Source organism: Bufo gargarizans, chromosome 10, assembly GCF_014858855.1.
Source record: "Bufo gargarizans isolate SCDJY-AF-19 chromosome 10, ASM1485885v1, whole genome shotgun sequence".
Lineage (NCBI taxonomy): Eukaryota > Metazoa > Chordata > Amphibia > Anura > Bufonidae > Bufo > Bufo gargarizans.
In genome coordinates this window covers 74,563,987-74,579,333 of record NC_058089.1, presented here as the reverse complement: position 1 = coordinate 74,579,333, position 15,347 = coordinate 74,563,987, and the positions used below count along the sequence as shown (strand labels likewise).

At 43.4% G+C, this 15,347-nt stretch overlaps 1 protein-coding gene across 1 annotated transcript; it reads right to left on the bottom strand.

The window, feature by feature from the left end:
- Positions 1–3,715: 3,715 nt before the first annotated feature.
- On the bottom strand, positions 3,716–12,784 carry LOC122920986 (chymotrypsin B-like). Its single transcript, XM_044270850.1, has 5 exons — positions 12,770–12,784; positions 11,461–11,529; positions 10,446–10,623; positions 7,586–7,719; positions 3,716–3,877 (listed from the first exon to the last, which is right to left on the bottom strand). The coding sequence occupies exons 1-5, from the start codon at positions 12,782–12,784 to the stop codon at positions 3,716–3,718; spliced, it is 558 nt and encodes a 185-aa protein (XP_044126785.1).
- Positions 12,785–15,347: the final 2,563 nt, after the last annotated feature.

Sequence of the window (15,347 nt, the reverse complement as noted above, 5' to 3'; positions counted from 1 at the left end):
CATAAGGGAAGCCGAATGGTCCTTAAATCACCACGTCTTCAGCCAGATCTGCCAAATGTGGGGGACCCCAGTGTTAGATCTGTTCGCCACCAAAAGCAACAGGCAGGTCAGAGAGTTCTGTTCCCTCTCGCAAAAGGATCATCCGGTATGGCTAGACGCCCTCTCCAGGCCGTGGCCAAATCAGCTCCTTTATGCCTTCCCTCCATTCAGCCTCATTTCAAGAGTCCTGGTAAAGTCTCAGGAAGAAAGGGTCCATGTAATTATGGTGGCCCCTTTCTGGCCAAGAAGGGCTTGGTTTCCACTCCTGCTCAAACTGTCAGCCGGTGTTTATTGGACACTGCCATCAAACCCGGACCTACTCCACCAGGGACCAATAAATCACCCCAGTGTAAAGCAACTCAGTTTGACGGCCTGGAATCTGAACGCCTCCTGCTAAAACGGAAGGGCCTGTCGGATGCAGTTATTTCCACAATGCTCAAAAGCGGGAAACCCGTAACTTCCCGGATCTACCTGAGAACCTGGAATGCCTTTTTGTCCTTCTTGGGAAGTGTAGATTTTCCTGATGTTCCTCAGGTCCTACAGTTCCTGCAAGCTGGGCTAGAAAAGGGCCTCCGCCCGTCAACTCTAAAGGTACAGATCTCCGCGCTCAGCGCCTTCCTGGACATGAAGCTGGCAGATTCCCCTCTGATCAAACGTTTTTTTGAGGGGGGCAGTAAGAACTTCGCTCCTCCCTCGTCCGGTGATTCCTCCCTGGGACTTGGGCCTGGTTCTTTCTGCTCTCACTACTCCTCCGTTTGAGCCAATTGATGATATCCCTCTAAGGCTCCTCACCATGAAGACGGCTTTTTTAGTTGCCATAACCTCTGCCAGAAGAGTTGGGGAAATTCAAGCATTCTCTTGCAAGCCTCCCTATCTTACAATTCTGGATGATCGTATAATCCTCAGGCACTGTCCTGCCTTTCTCCCAAAGGTGGTATCCAGATTTCATCGTGAACAGGAAGTCTCCCTACCTTCGTTTTTTCAGTCTCCTTCTACTGATTCGGAGGGAACTCTCCATAATCTGGACGTCAGGAGATCAGTCCTTTCTTACCTACAAGCCACTAAACCGCTAAGAAAATCGGACCACCTCTTTTTGCAATTTCAGGGCCCTAATAAGGGGCAAGCGGCTAGCAGGTCGACCATAGCTAGGTGGATTAGGAACATAATATCCTCTGCCTATGTTTCCAAGAACTGTCAGCCACCAGAGGTATTAAGGGCTCATTCTACAAGGGCAGTAGCCTCATCCTGGGCAGAAACGAAAGCAGTCCCTCTGGAACAAATCTGCAAAGCCGCCACATGGGCCAACCCTATGACTTTTTTTAGGCACTATAAGCTAGATGTAGTAAGGGATCAGGACTTGTCCTTTGGTCGTGAGGTTCTATCTATTGTGCCCCCCCCCCTGATATTGATTACTCTGTTAGTCCTCCTGTGAATGCTGTGGAGGCGCCGGGGAAAAGGGTAAATTACTCTTACCGGTAATTGGCTTTTCCAATAGCCTCCACAACGGCATTGGTTTCCCTCCCAAACTTTAAATGTAGACGAATGATGTAATTTGTTTACTATAATATATAATTTCTTTATGCATCACTTCTGTGTCCTCTCTTATTGACTGGTAAGGTAAGGGGAGGAGGCTCCTTAAATCCTGTGCTTCCTCGTTGTTTCCTGTCCTGGAGGCGGGGACACCCTCCTGTGAATGCCGTTGTGGAGGCTATTGGAAAATCCAATTACCGGTAAGAGTAATTTACCCTTTCTGTGTTGATAATTTTTGAACCACAAGAGATATTTCCAATCTGATTGTAGCAATCAATTTCTCAGTCTTGCCCTTGATTCTGGTCTTGCCTTTGATTGAATATGTTCTGGACATAGTCTAAAATATAGGTCCCTTCACTAATTAGTTGCTGGGGTATTCTGATATTTAATTTCCCCTTTCATTTCTGAAATAAAAGGGTGCCCTTGGACTTTTGACTTGTATTATTATATTATAGTGCCCTGGAACAGGGATGCTTTGAAGTTTGGTCATGTGTGAACGTTTGCCCTGTTCCTCCTATGCAAAGACATGAACTTCTTACTTATGTCACTTGCATTGACATACTGTTTAACACTGTGTAACTGCATTTTATATGTATGTTGTGATATATATCCTGTTCATTTGTGCAGCACTGTGGAATGGGTTATTGAATAATGAGAGACTTTTGGGACTTTGAAAGAGAAGCTGGTAATTTTCTTCAGCTACAATGGGGTTTAAAGAAGAACATCTTTTAGAGGGGAAAAACAAGACTTGTTTACCACCAAAACCAGGCAGACTGACCTATTGAATGTCAGGTTTAGCTATGTTGTTATGTCTGGAAACCTGTTTTTGTCTGGCAAACTGCTATGTGATTGTCATTGAGTATCATTGAGGCTATAATGTACGTCTATGACAGATGGGAGTTGGAACATTGTAACTGTTTGTGCTGAGTTTCTCCACTCCACCCCTCCCACTAGAAGGTTCTAGTTCTGCCAGAAGCTGTATATAAGTAGAGCAGTCAGAGCCCCCAGTGTTGTGCAGTTATGGACCAGTGGCTGGAGGGGGAGACTCATGCCATTCTGCATGAATGACCAGAAGAAGACACTGAGATGGGGACGCTGAGCCACAGACTATGGGTCACCAGCACTGTGATGAAGGAGCCATCCGGACTACTGAGCTACAGACTGTGAGCCTCCAGCCATTGATTAGGGATATCTAGCTCAGGCCTTTTCTTCAGAATCACAACCTTCTTGTGCCATGGAAGAGACTGGAGAAGCCAGCCCTATGTCTCGCCTAAATTGCTTTGCACCTGGATTCCTGCAATAAAGAAGCACACTGGTTAGCTGTAGACCCTGACTCTCTGAACTTATTTTCCATTGCGGTACACCATGCTTTACCATCTCTTCTGGACAGCAGTAGCACGTGGTGACAGCTAGACGTTGTCTGGGGGACCCAGTGTAGCGTTGGGGCCACCCCAAACCCAGCCACTGCAATATGACAATAGCTGCTCCAAGTCTATGCCCTGAAATGCTGCCCTCAACCCAGAGAAATTGGCCTTTTAAGTGTTTGTGCCCTTCCAGATAGAGTTTAACTTGAAAAAAATCCTAATCCTGGTGGATTATATGGATTATATGTTTTTTTTTTTTTAAATCGAATATGAGTTCAGAATGTCGTCTTGCCTTAGGAGCCAACACAGTGCCTGATAGGCCAGTCAATATGCTCTCTCCTGAATGGCTGTCAGACTGACTACAAGGCATTGTGGGCAAGCAGAACAGGTGGGGCCCCACCTGGGGTCATGTGATCCCCTGTCTGAATCTTCCCTGACCTGTTTCCCTCAATGCATTGAATTTGAAATGTAAAATGGTAGGCACTGTTTTTTGCACAATTGGTCTGATTTGAATCGTCAAAACTTCTAATTTGTTTAAAAGATGTTTTGTGAAATCCATGACAAATGCATTAGTTTAGAATTGATTTGATCATGTCTACCCGAGTCACTTACTGTATGATTCCTAATGTGCTGAAAATTACCCATTTTTTATCATTTTTACATATATGCATATTGTGATTTATCAATTTCATGTCTATAGAAATATGTTCAGAGTAACATGTTTAGAATAGCATAAGAAAGACAATCATAAAAATAGAAACAAAAATGTTTATTTTTTTCCATTAGTTGGAAGCAATAATCTGGTCCACCCAGCTACGGAGCTCAGTGACACGTGCATAGACAGCTGGAGTAGATGTTGAGCATGTGCTGCTTCCCCATGACACAATACCAACCAGTGTCCAAGCACCATTTCTTTGACACACAAGAGGTCCGCCAGAATCACCCTATATTAAAAAAAATATAATAACATAGATTTATTGCTTTAGCTCTATTTTATTTATTGCTCAATTATATTTGTTACTTTTTTTAAATATAGAAATCAATTTGTAATAGGGTAGGTTCACATGTTTTATGCCTCCTTTTGACGTAAAAGGATCCAAAAATGTAGTACACCACTTTCTTGTATTTTTTACTGCAGAGTTTATAGAATACATTTTTGTATATGTTAAACAGATGGGGAAAAATATGATGTGAACCCAGCCTTATGAGGAATAATTATGTAGAAAATATAATCATCCCTTTATTGTTTTGTTTATTTCCAAAATGCTAAATTAACCACTTCCAGACCACAAGTCCACACGTAACTCCGCATGGACGTTTCTAAATGAAGATTGTACAGCTGCAGGATCAATTGTCACTGACAACTAGTTATTCTAAAGAAGGCAAAGACTGCCTTCCCCAAAATGTTATACATGGTGATCTATGAGGACCATGTATCAGGACACCACCATGATGTTTCCTCGCCTCTTCAGTGACCATGTGATTGGGGTGTGGTGCTTTATAACTGCAGGATTTGCTCTGTCTTAGCAGACCCAGATCAGCTCTGCAGTGAGACACTTTATTACCCCTGTAAATGGGATAGTATGCTAGCAACAATAAGCGAATGTCATGTTATACGCTTAGTGACCAAGCCTGTTTGGGCCTTTATGACCAAGCGTTTTTCTCTTCCTTTTTTCATGGTCTCGTTCCAAGAGCTATAACTTTTTTATTTTTTCGTCTATTTAGCTTTATGAGGGCTTGTTTTTTACAGGACTAGTTTTTAATGGCACCATTTTGGGGTACACATAACTTTCTGATTAACTTCTATTAACTCTGGGAGGGAGATGGGGAAAAATAGCAATACTGCCGCTGCATTTTTACATAAATTTTACGGCGTTCATTTTTCGGTACAAATAACATAATATCTTTATTCTCTGGGTCAGTACGATTACAGTGATACTAAATAATTTTTTTTGCGTTTTACAACTTTTTTTTCTAATAAAACCCCTTTTATTAACCCAAAAAATGATTTTGCATTGCCACTTCACAAGACCCATAACTTTTTTTTTCTTTTTCTATGGAGTTGTGTGAGGGCTTGATTTTTGAGGGACAACTTGTATTTTTCATTGGTATCATTTTGGAGTAAATGGCGCTTTTTGATCGCTTGTTGTTAAGTTTTTTTACGGCGTTCACCATAGGGGATAATTTATGTAATATTTATGTAGTCCGGGTCGTCACGGACGCAGCAATACCAAACATATGGGGGATATTTTCTTTTTGCAATTTTTTTCATTGAAAAGCGTATTTTCAATGGAGGAAAAAAAAGCATATTTTTTTATTTTGTGGATTTTTTATTTATTTCATAAATGTGTATTTTTTATCTTTTTTTTTTACTACTTAAAAGTCCCACAAGGGGACTATAATATACAGTATTTTGATTGCTTTTAAAATGTAATGCATTATCTCTATAAGGCATTACATTTCAATAGCAATGCTATTCAAAGATTGACCAGCAGGCTGCGCCAGAGAGGCACAGCCTGCTGGAGAGAACTGAAGACAGGCTTGGGGCCCTGATCGGAAGCAATGTAAGCTTCCTAACACATCAGCACCCCGCGATCGCATTTTCAGGGTGCTGATGAGAGACAGAGGGAGTCCGCTCCCTCTGTCACCACTTTACATGCAGCGGGCGCCATTGCGCCCGGCATGTAAAGGGTTAAACAGCCCGGATCGGCACTTCTGCCAGTCAGGGCTGTTAGTGCAGGGCCCCGGCTCTCATGTGAGAGCCGGGTCCGCGCTCCCCGCTGCACGGGGGAGCCGTGCAGCGCTTAGACTGGGACGCCGTAAAAACGCGGCGGCCCAGCCTAAGGCCCCTTTTTGACCGCCGTAAAAACACGTATGGGTGGTCACTAAGGGGTTAAAATGCCGCCAAATGTCCTGTATGATCTTTTAGTTTCACAATATGCAAAATAAATGAAATAAATAAACACAAAATATAAAAAACCTCTGAAACAGCAGATTACAAACTGCATATCTCTTATACCTCAAGCTTTTTTAACTTAATAAACACAAATATACCTGTAGGTAAAATACTGTACTTTTTTCTATGTTTAAGTTGTCTATAGTCTGTAATAAACATATTATCACATTTAGCATTGAGCGAATCACAGTATCCGACAGTGATGAGCGGCAGGGGCAAAATTCGAATTTGCACTATTTTGTGAATATTTTGGCAAATATTCATCATATATTCGCGAATTCATGAACTCGTCATTATTTTCTTGGAAAAAAAACTTGCGATAAATATTTGTGATACGAAAATTTGCGATCAACACTACTCCTAAAGTCAAAGCTATTGCAACCTTCTCATTGGCCCACAAGCAAGAAGCAGTGAGGGATAATTTGTACTAATGAAAAAAAATCTAGAATATTCGCGATTACGAAGATGTAGCACTATATTCTAGATATTCGCGAATTCTCGAAGTAACAATATTAGCGATAAAAATTAGCTATTAAAATATTCGCGATCAACACTAGTATCGGAATTAGATCCCAATCTGAAATGGCGGGCAAAAAATACATATTCCCCGCATCCATTTACACGTGAAGAGGCTGCCGCAGCCATCTTGATTGACGATGCCTCGCAGGCTTTCGTGGTGGCCTCTACGCGATCAAATGGATAAGGTGAGTATATATTTTTTTTTACTGGATTAACCCCTGAAAGCCCTCAATGTTAATCACAGATGCCAAGATTAGGGTACTTTCACACTAGCGTTTTTCTTTTCCGGCGCTGAGTTCCGTCCTAGGGGCTCAAATCCAGAAAAGAACTGATCAGTTTAATCCTAATGCATTCTGAATGGAGAGTAATCCGTTCAGGATGCATCAGGATGTCTTCATTTCAGTCTTTTTGACTGATCAGGCTTTTCAGAAAACCGTAGCATGCAGTATTTTTACCTCCGGCCAAAAATCCTGAATACTTTGACTGAACACTGGATCAGGCCTTTTTCCCATTGACTTGCATTAACGCCAGATTCGGCGCCGTGTGTTCAGTCAAACCGGATCCGGCTTTTGCATGTTAAACCCAAAAAATGTGAAAAAAAAGTTAGTCCATAAATGGCGGATCCGTTTTTTCCAATGCATTTTTACATTGTGATCAAAATCCTGATCAGGATTCAAATGTAATCCGTTTTCACACGTTTTTCCGGATCCGGCGGGCAGTTCCGGTGTCAGAATTGAACGCCGGATTTAAACAACGCTAGTGTGAAAGTAGCCTTAGCGATGAACGCGGCATCGGAGGGGTTCAATAACGGGGGCTTCCATCATTGCGGTCGCTTCATACAAAGAAATATACTCTGTGACAAAGTAATTTGCCACAAAGCGAATTTCTTTCTGAAATTCGGGCAAGTAGCCAAATTGAATTTTTCTAAACTTCACTCATCTCTAATCACCTTCTTCATACAACTGTTGAATTAATAGGCTACTTTGACATTTAACAATATTTGCAACTCAGGCAAAATCCCAGACACTTTGATCCCAGTACTGTATTAACTGTGCGGTTGTGTGTGTGTATATATATATATATATATATATATATATAATGTGTGTTGTACATTCATGCACTTTTCCCATCTTTAGCTTATAGTTTGAAAAGGATAAGTCCATCTGATAATACAAACCATGCAGGAAGATGACCCAGCAGCTCCAGCGCAGACCATGACATCACTGATGTTAGTACCCCAGTGGGTCTTACATTGTTCATTAGACAACACAGGCAAGGCTGTCTGCTGCAATTTGCTAGGAGTGGAAAGGGCTGTTCAAAAATAAAGAATTCAGTATGTAAACAATTTGTTTTGTTTGATCATTCACTTAAATGTGAGTATTATGTAGTATTTATAGAACATGCTATAATTTATTTTAGACATTGATTTAACTTTTAAATCTTAATATTGGGATATTTTTATTTTATAATTTAACCCTTTCAGGACAAGCTCACGTTCATTAAAATGAATCAGGCATGGATGCCACAGGACTTCTCTATTGTGCACAAGGTACGGACATGTATACCGGCCTTAATCAGCCATTGTTATACACCAGCGCAATTGCTCATTCTTTTATTTTGGATATTTCACACTAATAAAAAAATTATAATAAATAAAACAAAAAACCAGTGTTGGCTACCTCGTCCTCCTCCACCACGGCTTCCACCTACACCGCTACGTTCACCACCTCCTCAAACTCCTACTCCATATGGACCTCTACCTCATAAATCAAGTTGTTTTTTTGTACATATTTTATGTAATTTTACTAATTTGGCTGTTACATTTTTGGGTGTAATATACCACTGCTATACCTAGTAGACAGGTAAAAAAAAATCACTTATTTGTCTGTTACATTTTAAGGTGAAATTTAGCAATTTTTGGGTGTGATATACCACTGCTCTACCTAGTAGACAGGTTATAAAAATTCACAAATTCGTCTGTTACATTTTTGGGGGAAATTCACTAATTTATGGAGGTGATGTACCACTGCTATACCTAGTAGATAGGTAAAAAAAATCACTCATTTTTCTGTTACATTTTTGGGTGACATTCAACAATTTTTGCCTGTGATAGACCCCTGCTCAACCTAGTAGACAGGTTAATAAATGTCACAAATTTTTCTGTTACATTCTTGGGTTGACATTTTACAATTTTTGCCACAAATAAACCCCTGCTCTGCATAGGTGACAGGGACTTATATTTCTAAAGTTCGTCTTTAATTGGCCCTTTCATTCGATCCTTCTGGTTTAATAACTTTTCCCACATTTCTGCTTTGTCCCATTGCAGGCATTGACCTCCATTGGATGAGGTCTCCTTTTCTCACGCTCCCTCTCTGGTGTGGAACCCTGATTCACCGTTAACCGTGATCAACATGGTAGGCTCAGAAAAGATCATCGAAAGTTGATAGAGAAGATATCCAAATGGATCGTGGACGTCACAGGGACGTGCGATCAGACAGAAGTTATCTAGAGTCAACAAAGCGGCAGCAGGGCCTCTCCTGGCTAACGTTTCCAAATCCAAAATACCCCAGTGACCTTCCCTATAACTTTTTATTAATCATTCCAAAAACAGGGCATCTTAAGAGTCCTGTATTGTTATTTATTGTCACTACCTCCCCTAGTCGGGAGTGGGTAATTGTAGTCGGGAGTGGGTAATTGCCTCACGCTCTCTCCTTTCCTTCAATACTTCCATTTTAATAGCTTCTCCCACATTTCTGCTCGATCACAATTACATTTCATCCATTGATCTTCCTTGGATGTGGTCTCTCTTTCTCATGCTCCCTCTTTGTCGTGGAACCCTGATTCGCCGCTAACCGTGATCAACACGGTAGGAGCAGAAAAGAACATCGAAAGTCGATAGAGCAGATATCCAATCCTGAACATCATGGGGACGTGCGACATGGTGGGGCAATATGTTTGCACATGCCTACACGAACTGGTTCTACCCTCTGCAACTTCTGGGTCTCCAAATTGGGCACATAGCCTGAGCTTTCCCTTTATGCCTTGAAGGTGCTGGCCTGCCCTGCAGCCAGTGAATTGTCTGAACGTTTGTTTAGCACGGCTGGAGGGGGTTATCACAGGTTATATTTCCTAATGTTTTGAGGTGCACCCTAATTTAAAAAAATAAAAATAAAACCAAAAAGCAGTGTAGGCTACCTTCTCCACAGCCACTTTCACCTACACCGCCTCCTCAACCTCCTACTCCATATGGACCTCGTCCTCCTAGATAAAGATTATTATTTTTTATTTTTACGTATTTTATGTTATTTTAAGTCATTTCCCTATCCACATTTGTTTGCAGAGCACTTACCATGCTCTTAACCATATTTTGCTGGCATTTGCAGCCCTCTAGCCCTTTATGACATTTTTACAGCCATTTTAGTGCTCAAAAGTTCAGGTCCCCATTGACTTCAATGGGGTTCGGGGTCAAGTTCGGGTCCCGAACTCAAACTTTTTTGTGAAGGTCGGCCAAATCCATCGAACCTGAAAATCCAGGTGTCCGCTCAACTCTAGTTTTAATACTGAAAATTTTATCTTTTATTTTCATTGCCATATTCTAACTCCCATAAACTTTTTATAGACCTGTATGAAGGATTTTTTGTGGGACAATATGCAGTTTTTATTTATACGATTTTGAAATGACATCACTTTTTATTCAATTCTTTTGTTAGGTGAAGAGTAAAAAAAAAGGCTAATTGGCCAGATAGATTTTTTACATCATTTGCCCTATGGGAATATTACAGGTATTTTTTGATTTATTTTTATTTGTTTGCTTTTTTTAAATTCTACGGAATAAAATATGCGCTCCTGCCCGTACTCCCTGCTTATGCAGCCCCATTCATAAATTTCACAGTCCGTACAATACAAAATTAATTATTAAAGTATATTAGAAAAAGTTTTACTAGGGCATTAGGGACATTGTATAAAAAATTTACACATAGGTTTAGTTAGGTTTAACAATCCTAACAAATGGCAAACATTCAAAATCCTTTGCTCACCAAACCATCTTGTCTTTCCCCATCCACTTGTAACACAGATGCGGCCATCATACACGTCACCGGGATTAGCTAAGCACACTGGGGATACAGTTGAGCCAATAACAGCTGGAGTGGCTAGTTTTATCAAGGAAATGTCATTAGTGATGGCATTGGAATCCCAATCTGGGTGAGTAAAAACCTTAAAAGGAGAACATCTATTTAGAAATCATGTTTTGTCATTAGTAAAACCATCACACGGCTTCCTTTGTGTGCTATTTTTTGTGACAATTTGTTAAATTTCACTGTGAATTAAAAAATGTGGACCACAGGTAAGCCTCTGTTCACACTTAAAGGGGTTTTCAGTTTTTTTTATTTTTTACAATGGGATAAACCCTTTAATGTGGTAGAGCCTCCATCTCAAATTCTGTCAAATGTATGCCAGCCAGGCCCATATTGCGGCCCACCAACAGCGGATCCGCAAAATATGGTCCGCTGTTGGTGGGCCGTTGGTCATATGGTCAGCCATTCTAGCACCATATCGCGGATGCTGACCCATTCACTTGAATGGGTCTGCAATCCAGAAGGTCGGTGTGGAACGGAGGCACGAGTGCTTCCGTGGGTTTCTGTCCATGCCTCCGAACGGCAACAAAGTAGTGCATGCAAATGAATGGGTCCACGATCCTCATGTGGTGGCCCCACGGTCAGTGCCCGTACATTGCGGACCGCAATTTGCGGTCAGCAGCACGGGCCCGGCCGGCACGCAGTCGTGTGCATGAGCCCTAACAGCAATGCATGCACTATATTTTTTTCTCATTAAAGCAGAACTGGATGGGCCCTATTATAAGTCAATGGAGTCAATTTGATGCCAGTGGTATTTGGAGTATCCACTATAAACGCAAATCATGATGGAAATGGGAACATAGCCTAATTCATATATCCTAAATATTCACTAAACTATAGATAATGATTTTAGTTGTCAGGTCTGAAAACTGTAAGTTACATACTGTAACAAAAATAAAACAAAATGTAGACTCACTTGTGATACGGCCAGGGACTGGATTGGTTCAGCAGAGGAACTTCTGTCATGTTCTCCAAGAACAACACGGTCGCTTAAACTGCAAATAACAGCAACACACATCATGTAACCAATTCATCAGAAGTGGGTCAAGCAGGAAGGATAAGTATTTCCTTCAGATTTCTCATTTAATTTAAATCCAAATTAAGGTGTTATCCAATTTCAAGAAAACCCTCCTCATGTGCTGGGCCCCTCACCGGTAATATACTTACCCCGTACCACTCCTGGTTCCCGCACCGCCGCTGCTTCTCCCTGCACATAGATGAAAACATCCAGTGTTGGGGGGGGGGGGCAGCCAATGGCAGGCGGGGACGGGGACGAGCCTCCCTAGCATCACGGGTGATCGAAATTTTTTCAAAAACCTGCCGGCAGTTGCATCATTTCTGCCTCCCATTCATTTCAATGGGAGGCAGTGCTAAGGATCGCGGAGCGGAAGCTTAAAGCTGCAACTACACCAAGAACTGACAAAACTTTTCTTGGTGTGGCCACAGTTATAAGCTGCTGCTCCATAATCCTGAACTCTGCCTCCCATTGGGATGTATGAGAAGCAGAAAACACGAATGCCAGGGGCTTTTCAGAATAATTTTTTAGCAACTGTCCCTACCAAAATTCCACTGGAAAAGCAATCTCTTGAACGCCCCATAGGATTTATAGTTGGTTTTACAGTTTTTTTAAAGCCACAATTCTTGTGACAGCATGTTATTTATTTTATTTTATTTAATTTTTTTGAGCCAAAAGTAAAAGTGGATCATGTAAGAAGAAGTAGAACTCCTTCTTTTACATTTTTCATTCATTTTCAACCTACTTCTGGCTTTGGCTCAAGCTGTATGTGACATCCTAGTTTTTTAAGCCTAAAACAATATTCTCAATATGAATATGAAATTTGGAAGGGAAAAAATATCTGTAGAAAAAAAACCTTGAAGTTTCTCCCAGGATTCAAACCTGGGATCTTTACCTGCAAAACCAAGTGCTTAATAATAAGCTATAGCATTAAAACATAGCTTATATGTGTAGAAAAATAATACATCTCTAACACATATTACTGGTATCTTTATAATCATATATTGTGTCTGTGAATAAGACCTCATGCACACATGTTTTACCGATCTGCAAAACACGTATACTGACCGCGTGCGTCCCGCTTTTTTGCAAACTGAAGGTTTGGCCATCATTAGACCAGTCCTATCCTTTTCCGTAATACTGACAAGAATCGGACATGTTCTATTTTTTTTACGAGGCCACGGAATCGAGGTACAGATGCAGACAGCATGTGTGCTGTCCGCATCTTTTGCGGCCCTATTGAAGTGAATGGGCCCGCATCCGAATTGCAAAAATGAAAACCCAGGGTCAGCAACACTGCAGCAGGGCGTTTTTCCTAGCAACCAGGAGGATGACCGCTGCAGGAAGGATGGGAAAAGGAGTGCAGCAAAGGTCAGACATATGCTGGTGGTATGTGGCTCATTAATTAGCAGGACAGACAGGGTCATCTGTCTCCGAGACTGTGAATGCCAAACAGTATATTGTCTTCCGGATGCTCGGGCTCGGCATATTGCAAATCAAATTGACAGATTGCTGGGTGGGGCTGGGAAGGACCCGGCGGTCATGGTACACATTGGCACCAGTAACATAGTCAGGGGGAGATGGAAGGTCCTTAAAAATGATTTTAGGGAACTAGGAGAGAAGCTCAAGTCCATGTCATGGTCTTACCTCCTTGCTGTTCTCCTTCGTTTGACATGTGCTGGCGGCCATCTTGGTTTCTGGGTTTCTTGTAGCCTCCCACCCTGCGGCTCCTCCTTCCCACTGGGAGGAGCTGGATGCCTAGCTCATATATATAGGAGGTCTGTGGCTTCAGTTCCCTGCTTGGTCCTCCTGTGCTCACATGCTTCTAAGACTGCTGCTGCTTCTGGTTCCTGATCCTGGCTTCGTCTGACTACCCTGCTGATTCCTGATCCTGGCTTCGTCTGACTACCCTGTTGGTTCCTGATCCTGGCTTCATCTGACTACCCTTCTGGTTCCTGATCTCTGGTTTCGCAAGACCCTGCTTCGGTTTAGCCATCCGTTTGGACTTTTGCCTTACAGCTTTATTTTCAATAAAGCCTTCTTATTTCCACTCATCTCTTGTTGTACGTCTGGTTCATGGTTCCATGACATTAGGACCAAGCCATGAATTCTGACGGTACAGGGCCATCCTCGCTACCTACGCTGGTTGCCAGACTTGATCAGCAGGATCACCTGTTGGGTCGGTTCGCTGTGGCGTTGCAAACCCTGCTTGAACGCACGGCTCATTTAGCTTCCGTTGCCGATGGGTCGGTTGTCGCTCCTGGGCCCGCTCCTACTGCCGCTCCGGTTGTTGCGCCAGAGTCTACCCCGACACCTGTTGCTGCGCCTGCAGTGTTTCGGGGTATGACCGGTTCTGCCCCCCTTCCACAGCGCTTTGGGGGAGAGCCAACTCAGTGCCGAGGTTTCCTTTACCAGGTGGGCATTTACTTCGAGTTGCTGCCACATGCCTTTCCTACTGAGAGATCAAAGGTGGGCTTCTTGATCTCGCTGCTCTCGGACAAGGCCTTGGCCTGGGCCAGCCCTTTATGGGAGAACAACAATCCAGTGGTTGCCGAGTTTTCCGGTTTTGTTGCTTCTCTTCGGAAGGTATTCGATGTGCCGGCTCGTGCTGCCTCTGCTGCGAAGCTCCTTATGTCCATCAGACAGGGTTCACGATCCGTAGCTGAATACGCCATTGAGTTTCGTACCCTGGCAGCAGAGGTGGGCTGGAATAATGAGGCTCTGGTCGCTGCTTTCTCTCATGGTCTCTCGGATGCCTTGAAGGATGAGGTTGCAGCTAAGGACCTACCTGTGGAGCTCGAGTCTCTTATTTCTTTCCTGATTTTGATTGACACCAGACTCAGGGAGAGACCTTCCTTTCAGGAGAGCCTGCGGAGGCCTTCTAACAGATTGGCGCCTACGTTTGCTGTCCCACCCGTGCCTCCCTCTCCTCCCACGCCTCCTGGGGATGACTTGTCTGGGGGTGAACCCATGCAGCTGGGGTTTGCTCGCCTGTCCGAGGGGGAGAGGGTACTCCGGAGACGCGAGGGCCGATGCATGTACTGTGGTCTCGGTGGGCATTTTCGGTTGGCATGCCCGAACCGTCCGGGAAACGCTCGCACCTGAGATCCTGTCGGGGGCAGATCTTGGGTGGAGTCTCCTCGTCCCCGGTTTCCCGTGTTGACAAACCACTGATTACTGTTGTCCTCTCCTGGGTCGGGGGCTCGGTGACGACCCAGGCGTTGGTGGACTCTGGTGCTGGTGGTTTGTTCATTGATAGTGTGTTCGCTGCCGCCAATTCCATTCCTCTGCAGCCTCGAGGTTCCCCACTGGCTCTTGAGGCGATAGACGGCAGACCCCTTCTGCCGCCACACGTGACTCATGAGACCCTTCCAGTGGGGATGGCCATTGGTGCCGTTCACAGAGAGTCGGTCTGTCTCCAGGTTATTTCGTCTCCACACTACTCGGTGGTCTTGGGGTACCCCTGGCTCCAGAAGCATAATCCGACTTTCGATTGGAAATCGGCCGAGATCCTCTCGTGGTCACCGCAGTGTGGGGCTAGTTGCATCCATGGGCCTGTCAAGTTGCTGTGTACTTCCTCGGACTCTCTGTTGCCTCCTGAATACGAGGAGTACCGGGATGTATTCGATAAGGTGCGTGCGGTTGCCCTACCTCCGCACCGCCCATACGATTGTGCCATAGAGTTACAATCTGGTGCCGTTCCTCCTCGTGGCAAAGTCTATCCACTGTCGGTAGCGGAGAATGAGGCCATGGAGGAGTACGTGAGGGAGGCGCTTTCACGCGGACAC